The sequence below is a fragment of the Nansenia antarctica genome (assembly GCF_963989245.1).
Source record: "Nansenia antarctica genome assembly, chromosome: 4".
Classification (NCBI taxonomy): domain Eukaryota; kingdom Metazoa; phylum Chordata; class Actinopteri; order Argentiniformes; family Microstomatidae; genus Nansenia; species Nansenia antarctica.
In genome coordinates, this window is record NC_137689.1 from 42387185 (window position 1) to 42399637 (window position 12453).

At 42.1% G+C, this 12453-nt stretch overlaps 2 protein-coding genes across 3 annotated transcripts; one reads left to right on the forward strand and one right to left on the reverse strand.

The window, feature by feature from the left end:
• Positions 1-1309: 1309 nt before the first annotated feature.
• Positions 1310-4978, forward strand: st6galnac6 (ST6 (alpha-N-acetyl-neuraminyl-2,3-beta-galactosyl-1,3)-N-acetylgalactosaminide alpha-2,6-sialyltransferase 6; the record flags this gene model as incomplete). Its single annotated transcript, XM_080528186.1, has 6 exons — positions 1310-1360; positions 1871-1949; positions 2086-2286; positions 3662-4071; positions 4479-4586; positions 4792-4978. The coding sequence occupies exons 2-6, from the start codon at positions 1926-1928 to the stop codon at positions 4976-4978; spliced, it is 930 nt and encodes a 309-aa protein (XP_080384312.1). The 5' UTR covers positions 1310-1360; positions 1871-1925.
• Positions 4979-5994: 1016 nt separating this feature from the next.
• On the reverse strand, positions 5995-11508 carry spout1 (SPOUT domain containing methyltransferase 1; the record flags this gene model as incomplete). 2 transcript variants are annotated; one of them, XM_080530406.1, is made up of 12 exons in its annotated part: positions 5995-8139; positions 8897-9044; positions 9300-9402; positions 9486-9584; positions 9966-10038; positions 10128-10258; positions 10373-10422; positions 10520-10609; positions 10742-10901; positions 10995-11114; positions 11296-11335; positions 11461-11508. In XM_080530406.1, the coding sequence occupies 12 exons, from the start codon at positions 11506-11508 to the stop codon at positions 8062-8064; spliced, it is 1140 nt and encodes a 379-aa protein (XP_080386532.1). In that variant the 3' UTR covers positions 5995-8061. The 2 variants fall into 2 exon arrangements, with proteins under 2 accessions (XP_080386532.1, XP_080386531.1); XM_080530405.1 differs by lacking the exon at positions 11461-11508 and having other exon boundaries at positions 11296-11392.
• Positions 11509-12453: the final 945 nt, after the last annotated feature.

Genomic DNA, 12453 nt, shown 5'->3' on the forward strand with positions numbered 1-12453 from the left:
CGCAGGAAACCATGGCTAACCCTGTCAAAGGCCTTCTCCTGATCCAGGCTGAGAAGGCCTAAAGGGGACCTCCGCTCCTGGGAGTGCAGGATGAGGTCTCTCACCAGGAGCAGGTTGTCGTTGATGGACCTACCGGGGACGCTACAGGTTTGGTCAGGGGCTATAACTGAGGGGAGGAGGGTTTGAAACCGTTGGGTGAGGGCTTTTGTCATGATTTTATAGCTTAAAGGGCTCTGCACACAGCGTGCGATTTCTGTTGCGCATCAACGTTCCATTTTGAAGTTTGAATGGAAGTCTATGAGAACATCGCATTTACCCACACACGGCCCCGATTTTAATCGCACGGCGAACATTCGATTCCATTCATTTTGAATGGGACAAAGCACACGGCGTGCGAGTTTTGTCGCACTGCTGTGTCCCATTCAAAATTAATGGAATCGAATGTTCGCCGTGCGATTAAAATCGGGGCCGTGTGTGGGTAAATGCGATGTTCTCATAGACTTCCATTCAAACTTCAAAATGGAACGTTGACGCGCAACAGAAATCGCACGCTGTGTGCAGAGCCCTTTAGAGTCACAGTTTGGTTCGCTGACTGTATGAAGTTGTGACTCAGTATTGAACACTGTGACTTAGCGACCGTAAAAAACTGTAATTGACTAAATAATTAAATGATGATTATAATGATTAGAGCACTTTGAGCTGCAACGTTTGCAGGCAAAGTGCTATACAAATAAAATATATTATTATTATGTTCAATTCAGTGTCATGTTAGTTCAGCTGTAACCTAGCATGTTATTAGCTAGTATTGGTGTCATGCTTATTGCTGTATACGGATGTTGTTTGACAGATTTTATTGATCTACGGATATTGTTGTTAAATATATTGTTTATGAGCTATCTTGTGCAACTGTGACAACATGTTTTATTGTATTTTATTCAGCTCTTACGGCGTGTTTATGAAGGAAATGTAATGAATTAAAAAACGACATAAACTATAGTCCATGAGAGTCAGTGACCATCATTCAGCTGATGGATAAAATGCTAAATGTTTAAAGTGTTATAGTGTCAGTCTGCTTGAAAATGTCAGTCACCAGGGAGCGTTATTTGAACCAATCCCTTATATTACAGGTTGGAAATACAGCTAATGAGGTACGGACAGTACAGACGTGCAGTTCTGGAACCAAAAATAAAAGGGCGGAGCCGGACTTCTGACCAGCCAGGATCCGGATCGGCCCATTTGCACTGCAGCTGGTACATGTATGACGCCATTCTGAGTCCCGGTGGTGCAGAAAGATAGGGGGCTAGCTGACGGAGCAAACGTCAATGATGCACGGACCACATACGGACAAAACACTGAATTGGTAAGCAAGGGCTCTCAGCTATGTAGTCATAAGTATTCTGTTACAAAATAACGACAGCCATTGTCCAACATTAGGTTTAAAATAAAGTGTCAACACGATTATTAGTCTGATGTGCGGCGAGTCTGCGCCAGTACAACGGGTCTGCGCCAGCATCATATTATCCTCATTGTATTGTACACATTTCACGAGTTGAATTGTTAGAATAATAGTAAAATAGTAAATAAATACAGTATTACCGTATATTGCAATTATGTGCAAGAAGAAAAATGCCGCCCTCGATTCAGCTTGTTTTGACAGCCCACTCCAGCAGTTTTTTTTGTCAACGACCGGTGCTATTCAGTCGATAGACCACAGAAAAATGACATTTAGGTAACATTTACTGTGTATGCGATCCAACACATTTTCCAGTTTCACAATGAATATGCTTTGTCATTATGTCATGGTTTTCACTAGAGATTAGATTTGACTAATGTCTGTTGTGTGATAATCATGACTGGGTTCTCTATACAGGTACGATGAAATACAATCACAGGAAATGTGATGTAGCTCAACTTGACCAGGAAGCATGGGGCTCAGACTGGTTGAGAAGGTAAGACTTTGAAGATGACATGACATAACATTTACAATCATCAGCCAATTGGTGGAATTTATTGAAAAGTTTTACTGAAATTCTGCAAACTTACATTGATAATAATGTATAATATATTATTTCATACCCTTGTCAGCAAGGGCAGCAGAGCCAGAGGATGGTGATCTTTGGGGCCATCTTCCTCCTGATGACTCTCCTCATCCTCTATAGCTCCAACAGTGGGAACGACATAATCTACGGTGCCTTCAGGGTCTCCTCACCCCACCATGCTGTCAAGATTACTGATCTGAAGAAATGGGCTGGGAAAGACGGTTATGTGGCTGTCTATGGAAACAAGGTAATGTCATTTAAGGACAGAATTACTGAGTAATGCTGGACCCCAACATAACATCAGGGTACCCCTAAGTTTCTAAATACAAATGTGGGCACGTAAAGACATTGTTGTAGGCACTGCTAAAGGTGAAAGGAAACTGAATGTGCAGAATGTATGTGTCAATTCAGAATCAGAAAATATGAAAAACACAATAAATAGACATACATAATATCAAGGCCACTATTTGGCCACCCCTAAAGCCAATGTGTAATTTCTCTTCATCGTCACAACCGTTTAAGTGATGTGATTTGCTGTAAATATCGTAGGTGAAATCTGGTCTCAGATATTGCATGAGCCTAGGAACCGCTTAGTAATGCAAAGCTCACATGCATGCCTTATAATATTATAATAACAATAATAATATCTTATATTTATATAACGCCTTTCCCAGACCCAAGGACACTTTACAGATTTCATCGACAGACAGAACAGAAAAAAAAACAAAGAAACAAAGATAACGAGAGTGAGAAAACTAGACTAGAGGCCAAAGGCCTTAGAGAACAGGTGAGTTTTGAGGGCAAATTTAAAGGTGTCCAGGGTAGGGGCATTGCGGATCTCTGTGGGGAGAGAGTTCCAGAGGGTGGGAGCTGCCACACTGAAAGCTCTGCCCCCGAAGGTCCGTAGGTTGGTGCGGGGGGTGGAAAGTAGGCCCATGCCTAGGGAGCGCAGGGTCCGGGAAGGGGTGTGTTGACAGAGAAGGTCAGTGAGGTATTGGGGGGCGCAGGCATGGAGGGATTTGTAGGTGAGGAGGAGGATTTTGTAGGTGATGCGGGACTTGACCGGAAGCCAGTGGAGGTGAATGAGGGTGGGGGTGATGTGCTGCCAGGGTTTGGTGTGGGTGAGGACCCTGGCAGCAGAGTTCTGTACATACTGGAGCCTGTCCAAGGCTTTGCTGGGAACCCCGAACAGGACTCCATTACAATAGTTCAGACGGGAGGTGACGAAGGCGTGAATGAGGGTTTCGGCCACAGAGTCAGTGAGGGAAGGTCGTAGTCTGGCGATATTTCTGAGGTGAAAAAAGGCGGATTTGGTGACAGATTTTATGTGTGACTGGAAGGAGAGGATGGGGTGGAGCTGAGATAAATCGTCAGCATAGCAGTGGAAGTTGAGGCTATGATGACGGGGGATCTGGCCGAGGGGGAGCATGTAAATGGTGAAGAGGAGGGGTCCGAGTACAGAGCCTTGAGGCACGCCTTGATTGACTGGGGCTGGGGGGGGGGGGATGACTAAGTGGATGACTATTGACTACACTGCCCTGTGAGAAGCTACTGTGTGCTCACAAACACTGTACCTTCATTGTCTAATGTGTAATGTATGTGTTATTGCATTTCCTCTACAGAGTATGACCATGCACTGCCATCACTGTGCCCTGGTGACAAGCTCCAGCCACCTACTAGGCAGTAGAGCAGGTGAAGAGATCGACCACATGGAGTGTGTGATCCGTATGAACGACGCTCCCACCACTGGGTTTCAGGCTGACGTGGGGAACCGGACCACTCTCCGGGTGGTGGCCCACTCCAGCGTGTTCAGGGTGGTCCGACGGCCTTCCGAGTTCCTGAACCACACTTCCAATCCTGTGGTAATATTTTGGGGACCCCCCTCCAAGATCGGGAAAGAGGCCAAAGGCACCCTGTACCGTTTGATCCAGAAAGTCAGCATGACCTACAGTAACCTGTCCAGCTTCACGATCGCACCCAACATGATGCGCAAGTTTGACAGCCTGTTTCAAAAGGAGACAGGACGAGACAGGTATGGAACAGGGAGGAAAGTGGTTAGGGTTATGGTGATGAAGATTATTATTGTTATTATTTATATTAATGATTATTCATTTACCTACATTGCAGTGTGTGCATACATTTTTTAGTATGTATGGTCCCAGCGGGAATCAAACCCACAACCTAAGCGTTGTTGCCACAGAGGACTAGATTAGAGCAAGCGTCCTTGGGTCTGAGAAAGGCGCAATATAAATCTAAGATATTATTATTATTTAAAGTGCTTCACGCTTTGTCCAACTAGCTGTAGGAGCCATTTTGTCAAGTCTCCATTCACAGAAAACACTCTTATCCAGAAAAATAGTATATGTAAATAGTTTCCGGTGTGTTTATTTTCCTAAACCTCTGTCATGTTGTTTGTTGTTCTATCATTTACTTTCACAGACAGAAGTCTCAGTCCTGGTTGAGCACAGGCTGGTTCACCATGGTGACGGCCATAGAGATGTGTGACAACATCAAGGTGTATGGGATGGTGCCGCCTAGTCACTGTGGGTGAGTGTGACACATGAACGACCATCAACACACTAAGAAATGAGAAGACATTTTATAATAATAAATTAGTGGTGAATGAGCAATGATTAGTTTAGCATCAATACTGATAACTACAATATGAAAACAGTAGCTCTCATGATATTACTGATTGATTTCTACTTAAAATGGCCTTGTTTGTCTTTGAGTAGCCTATGTTATCTCCCAGGCGAAAACCTCTGCCCAAAAAGATGCCCTATCACTACTACAAGCCTAGAGGCCCAGACGAGTGTGTGACCTACCTCCAGCATGAGAGGGGTCGGAGGGGCAACCACCACCGCTTCATCACGGAGAAGCAGGTGTTTGCACGCTGGGCAAAGCAGTATAACATCACCTTCACCCACCCCACATGGTGAGAAGACATGGCCCACCACAACCCACAGGTTGGCAAGAAGCTTCACACCCACAAGTCAGATCAAGGATCTTGGGACTGCATAAGACATATTGAATTGAATATACTTTATTGATCCTCTCACATATGGAGGGTTAGTCACATGACCTTTCTGTGTGTCTGCTTTCTGAATGGTAGCCATTTTTGTTTTGGGTTAATACCCCGTATTAAGAACCTGTGAGCTTGCTGGTTTGTGATTATGTTAACAGATAGTTTTAATGTTTTATTTAGCAAAGCTATCAAAACAAAGAAGTTCATTTTTACGGGATTTCTGAAATATAAATTGTATTCAGCGAAGGACTGCAGAGCACAATTTACAATGTTTTTGTAAATAGAAACAAAATGAATTGTTATTTAAAAATGTATTTTTACATGTTTATAATGTTTTTGTTAAAAAGAATCCTTAAAGGCGCATCATAAGATATTTCAAATTTCCCATGCTGAGGGGAATTGTATTAGCCAAGATGTTTGATTAGGTATCACGAATGAATATCAGATACCTCTTAGGTACATAAAGACTTCTAAACTTACAGTATACCTATACATAGGTACCAGCGACACACCAACCCAGCGGAACTACACAATGCCTATTGAATGTAGGGGGAAAGCTGAAGAGGTGTGTTGTTCAGGCAATGTAAAACTGCAGTTTCCCTTTGCCTCTCTCTAAACCAGGCCTTCCCACCACTGTGCTGTATTCATTGCACATTTTGTTCCCTTGTTTTCTGTCAGATTACGACATGTTGAAATGTTGCCTTGTTATATTTGAGCTTTTACCTCTGTGACACCCTGTGGCATGCAGCTCTTGAGTTTGGATGATACAAAAGAATGTATTGTTATTTATTGTTATCATTGTGTTGCAACCTGTTCTTCATGGATGTTCTGTAATGTGTCAAGAGAGCAAATTACATGCAGTACATTTGAAAAACAATGCAAAGACATGTATTTTTAATGTACATGATTCAACAAACTGGGATGGTAGAAACATGAGGAAAAATCAGCGAAGACAGAGTAGTCTAATTGTGGACCGAAAGGGAAATGCCCACTGACCTGATAAAAACAAGTGTTTGGGGGGGCTATGGGCAGCACTAAATAGCTAGACAGAGTGAGGGAAATAAGTAAAACAACAACATTTTGTCCAGTAAATGTGTTTCCAATGAGCCTATTCAAGTGAAATGTGCAACACACTTTGGTATTAACTCAAACAATCCAGACAAACAATCTAAACATTAAAGCCCATATGTAAATAAAGTTATGTAATAAAGTGGAATGAAACAGGAAAAAAGTATTTTGGTGTACTGCTTTTTCTTAGTGTGTTCAATACTTTTTTCCTGTTTCATTCCACTTCATTATACATAACTTTATTTACATATGGACTTTAATGTTTAGATTTTTTTGTCTGGATTGTTTGCATTAATACAATGCCAATTTCATTTGAATAGGCTCATTGGAAATACATTTACTGGACAAAAGGTTGATGTGTTCAATACTTATTTCCCCCACTGTAGTATATGGACCTACAGTAAATACAAATGGGAGATTAAACATTCAAACACCCCCCCGAATGGATGGGCAAGATGCATGTTTGGGTGGGCTGAGCCTTGGTATGAAATACCATAAAGTACAATAGTCTTATCCTTTAATGAAATGCAGACAGTATGGAATGCTCCTAGCAATGCCCATTTGACATACCAGCACATATACAGTTAAAGTTGGAAGTTTACATATACTCAAACTTATTTTTTAACCGATCCACATATTTAATGTTAATAAACAATAGTTTTGGCAAGTTGGTTAGGACTACTTTGTGCATGAGACAGGTAATTTTTCCAACAATTGTTTACAGACAGATTATTTCACTTATCAGATAGTTAATTCACTATATCACAATTCCAGTGGGTCGAAAATGTACATACACTAAGTTAACTGTGCCTTTAAACTTTTTCCAGAAAATTATATTCAATTGGAGGTGTACCTGTATTTAATGGGAAAGTCAAAAGAAATCAGCCAAGACCTCAGGAAAAAAGTTGAGGCCCTCCACAAGTCTGGTTCATCCTTGGGAGCAATTTCCAAACGCCTGAAAGTACCACGTTCATCTGTACAATCAATAGTACCCAAGTATAAACATCATGGCACCACACCGTCACTGAGTCGGCATACCGCTCAGGAAGGAGACACATTCTGTCTCCTAGAGATGAGCATACTTTGGTGCGAAAAGCTTGTGAAGATGCCGGTACAAAAGTATCTATAGCCACAGTAAAACGAGTCCGATATCGACGTAACCTGAAAGGCTCAGCAAGGAAGAAGCCACTGCTCCAAAACTGCCATAAAAAAGCCAGACTATGGTAATGAAACAAAAATGTAACTGTTTGGCCATAATGACCATCATTATGTTTGGAGGATAAAAACATTTTTAGCTTCCTGTATATGAGTCTTCCCAATGGACAATGACCGCAAAGCATACTTACAAAAGTTGTGGCAAAATGGATTAAGGACAATAAATTCAAGGTATTGGAGTGGCCTTCACAAAGCCCTGACCTCAATCCTATAGAACATTTGTGGACAGAACTGAAAAAGCATGTGTGAGCAAGGAGGCCTTACAAACCTGACCCAGTTACACCAGTTCCGTCAGAGGAATGGCCCAAAATTCCACCAACTTATTGTGGGAAGTTTGTGCCCGACACATTTGACCGAAGTAAAAATAAATAAAGGCAATGCTACCATATACTAACTAAGTATATGTAAACGTCCCACTGGGAATGTGATAAAAGAAATAAAAGCTGAAATAAATAATTCTCTCTACTATTATTTCACATTCTTAAAATAAAGTAGTGATCCTACCTGACCTAAGATAGGGAATGTTTACTAGGATTAAATGTCTGGAATTATGAATAACTGAGTTTACATGTATTTGGCTACGGTGTATTTTAACGTCCGACTTCAACTGTAAATATGAATCCTCAGCTTCTGGACCAGCTCCACATTGTTTCCCAAAGGTGTGACGTAGTCCTTTTGTTTCTCTCTGTAAGGTGTTGTCTGCTGAACACGTCCTTATGAGACATTGGTTACATCTGAAAAGGCGTCAGTGATTTTCTGTCTCAGTCCCGACATGGAGATCAAGATAGCCTCCTGTGAAAGACACCCGAAAGGGACAGAAGACAGATAAATGATAATCTGAAATGTAATGTCCACACTGTTTTCTCTGCTCTAATCTAGTCCTCTGTGGCAACAACGCTTAGGTTGTGGGTTTGATTCCCGCTGGGACCATACATATTGAAAAATGTATGCACACACACACTGCAATGTAGGTCACTTTGGATAAAAACTAAAACACAGCTAAATAGCTTATGTGATGGGGTCTGGTGTTTTGGTCGGCACGGTCATTTTTCAGTTTTGAAAGATTGTAAGCTTTCAAATGATGTCTCATGCATTGAAATCTGAAAATAGATTACCGGTATGCTTATTTGAATGTTGGTACACATCAAACTAAAGAGCGAAGAAAATCGCTCTGATTCAAAACAGTCAGTGCTCCATTGTGATTGCTAGCTAGCTAGCAGCTAACACCAAAGAACATAGCTATGTAACATCTAACTGCATGTTTAGCACATCACAACACGCTGATAGAACATGGATCACTATGACTCACCCAAGTACAAAGCAGGACGGCAGACGGTACAGTGAATCCAACACTGTTTTGTTATACTGAGTGGGCTCTTCCAACTCTTTCGTTATAAAACTTTTTTTTTAAACAATGGTTTTGTTCAATTGCACGACTTAAAGTCGGAAGACTTGTTAGGCTACCTTTTTCACCAGACCCTGTCACATATTATATTATATATATCATATTACTATTATTCTATTAATCTGACTGTGCCCCCCCTCTCACCTCTGTGCGTATAGTCCTGCTACCCTGGTTAGGGCAGGTATTGAGGTACAGGTCAAACAGGACACTAGGGTCGGTCACCTCCAGGTTCTGATCAGCGTCCACACTGGATTCTAATCCCTGCAAACCTCCAAACACTACCAGCAAGTGCCTGAGAGCAAGCGAGAGAGGAGACAGACCAGGGGGGTATTCCATCAACGTCGCTAAAGGAAAAGCTCACGAGAAGCTCAAAATAAGCATGGATTTTCCTTTAGCGACATTGATGGAATACCCCCCAGGTAATGGAACAGATATAGACGATGGAAGGCTTGAGTGATGATATGTACAATGTGTCAACAGGGGAGTGCTTCTACAATGCTACTTATGTGAAGGCCTTCTTTCCCTTTATAGCATGCACTGAACTTACTTGAAGGGAGGAAGAGATGTTTGATCAATGTCGCTGCCTTTTTCCGATGTGCCAACAGTCACGTCATAGCCCTCTTTGTATGGACTTTCGGTGAACACACTGCCTGCAATCAACACAGAAAATGTAACTATAAAAGACTGGTCTTGTAAAAATGGCTCCAGATGTGTAGGTTTGTCATGTGCTTACTGAGACCAGATGCCAAGCGGACACTGTAGCCCCAGTAATGTCCTCCAGCAGTCCTCGGCACGTGAGGGGCCACCACCAACCCTTTGTTAAACCTACTCTCTGTGGACACACAAACAAACCGTCAAATTACGGAGAGTGCTTCCATGGTTTTATGGTCAATAGCCTGAGCTTCACAGACTAATACATTCATAGCCAAATGTTGTCCACTACCACTCTGTATTTTCTGAGAGCTAGTGCGTGCTAGTCCCAGGGACGCTCAAGAAGCGATTACTTCCTGGAAATTACTGGTTTGGAAGAATTATTTTCGAACTCTGAAATCAAACTGTCTTAGCCTCTGATGTCGGCATTACAGGAAGTGATTGCTTGTTGAGCCTCTCTGTTTGAAATAGTTGCCACTGCTATGCACTATCTTGCCTAGAAATAGCACAGAAGTGGAAATTAATCTCATGAAAAGAAGGATTGGTGGAACAGTGGACATACCTTTTTTCTGGTTCTTGTTAAGGTGGACAGTGACTCGAAGTCCAGACTGAAGCTGCTTATCTATCTGCACCTCCTATAGGCGAAAACAGATATTAGTGTGACCCAAGGCTTTTGGTGATTGCTATTTGAGCACATATGTGATATCCAAAAGCACATGCTCACCTTCCTCATTCCACAATTGACATAAGAGCCTTTTCCTGGTTTGCTGGGCCGGTCAAGAACGACTCCCTCTCGATACTCTGACTCTTCATCTATCCTCATATGGTGAGGGCCGTCCAAAGGGTTAAGCAAGCCTGGACAATATCAACATGTGTTGGGAGTGAAAAGGCCAAGCGGAATACTGAAACCTTGGTTCATTTATAAAAATGCATAATAGCAGAAATGGGAATGGCTGCAGGGGTCCTCACCTGCGTATTGAAGATCTTGATGCTTAGGGAAAAACCATTTGCGCAGATACCTTGTGAACAGATATAAGGAAGATTATCACAACCGCACATCATTTGTGTACATACATTTCACATGGTCGTCTCCTCTTCTAGGTCAGCACTACTTACTGTGGACACTCCAAATATTGGAGGATTCTAGCCAGCTGAATGCAAGCTTGACCCTTTTTCCCAACACCATTGAATTCTCCCTCCACACTCCTAGGAGACAAACACAACAACAAGGATGTTTTATGGCAAATGTCTAAGCCTGGAACAGTAACAAACTAGTTTCTACCAACACCAACAGGAACATAAAATGCACAGAAACGTATTACTTTACATTAGTCTTACTTTGTATCCTCCCCATATTCGTCAAATACAACAATCTCATCAACACAAAACACAGCACAGGCTCTGGCTATCTGTCCAGCAAGATATGTGCGAAGTTCAGTTGACTGAGCGTTGTCCAAGACAGATCCAGGTATGGCAACGCTCACTGTGTACGGCCTTCCTAGAAACAGAAAACCATCCATTACTTAACCATAATGCATTAAGACCACCGGGAGAAGACACTAGTGCATCCATCCGCGTGCAGTGAAGTTACCTCTGTCCCTCCTCTGACTCTGTTGCAGTGTCGCCTCCCTCTCCTCCTCTTCGTCCTGCTTTTGCTTATCAAGTTGTTGAATGAGTTTGGCTTCTTTGATTCGCTTCTTATGCTCTTTACCTGTGTCAATCAGAAACAAATCAATGACAGGTCGTAATGCGAGGAGAAGCTTGTTGGGGGGGGTTGAGAGCTGTGCACATGGCTACTACTACCAGTATTACCGATCAGCAACAGCGAGATATATAAACAACAGCCATAACGACAAACAAGACGATCACACCATGTTGGAGCTGATACTCACGCTCCGCTTTCCGCTTCTTCCAGTCGACCTTATCCTCGCCCTGTGAAAAGAATGAAAGAAAAGCGTGTTTTGTTAAGAACTGATTCAATTTCAACATACCAACCACAAACTGTCATTCATGGAATGACAATGGACTCGGAAAGTTAAACGTTTTCCGTTAAATACCTGAGAAGGGTCAACTTTAGGCTTCTTCGAAGCAATGCTGTCCGACATCTCTGCATGCGAGACACAAACACAACGTGGACGATGTACTTCCGGTTAATTGAAAAACATTTTAAAATTATTATTATTTATTTATTTAAGTCGCATATCAGCAACTCTGCATTATTATTATTATTATTATTATTATTATAATACTCAAGAATATCCACATACTTCTATTACGTGACACTATCCCATCACATGTCATTTTGTCCAAGGATAATGATGACGTTGTTGTTTTGGTGAACAATATACAGTGCCCCTCCAGAAGAGACAGCTACACTGATTCCCCCTTTTAATTACAATCAAATAGTTAGACTGTGGCTGTGTTCGGAATAGCAAACTAGCATACTACTCATACTAGATATGACGTAGATTTCGAGTATGCAGTGCGTTCACACTGTACAGTATGCGAGATTTGAGTATGCGAGAAATTTAGTATGCGAGCAATATTTCCGGGATAATTTAATAATGTTACGACTGTACACTTTTGGCGTACTGGATCCCCAAAATGCATTTCGCGTCCAGGGTTGGGTCCAGGGTTGCCAGATGGGGCGAGTTACCGCCGAATGGGCTACTTGATTTTGAGGTTATAGAAAGTTTAGGCTGTAAATTGTCAATCTACTAATAACATCGTGGGAGATAGCTGTGTGATTATTCTCACGGAGACCTGGCTAAATGACACTATCTTGGACTCCGCGGTAGGCCTGGAAGGAAGGACTCTACACCAGGCGGACCGGACTCTGCAATCTAACTAAAAAAAAGGCCCAACCCAGGAGAAATTGCAATAGTAATGTTTCATAGTTTTTATTGTTCCTAATACCCTCCTGCATCATATTGTCGTGTTTTGTCCGTCTGATGTGCGTGGGTATAATGACTCACACGACAAGGGATTCTCCGTTTCTGGTTCTTTAGTGAACTTCTTCAAAACACAATACACAATACAAGATACAACTA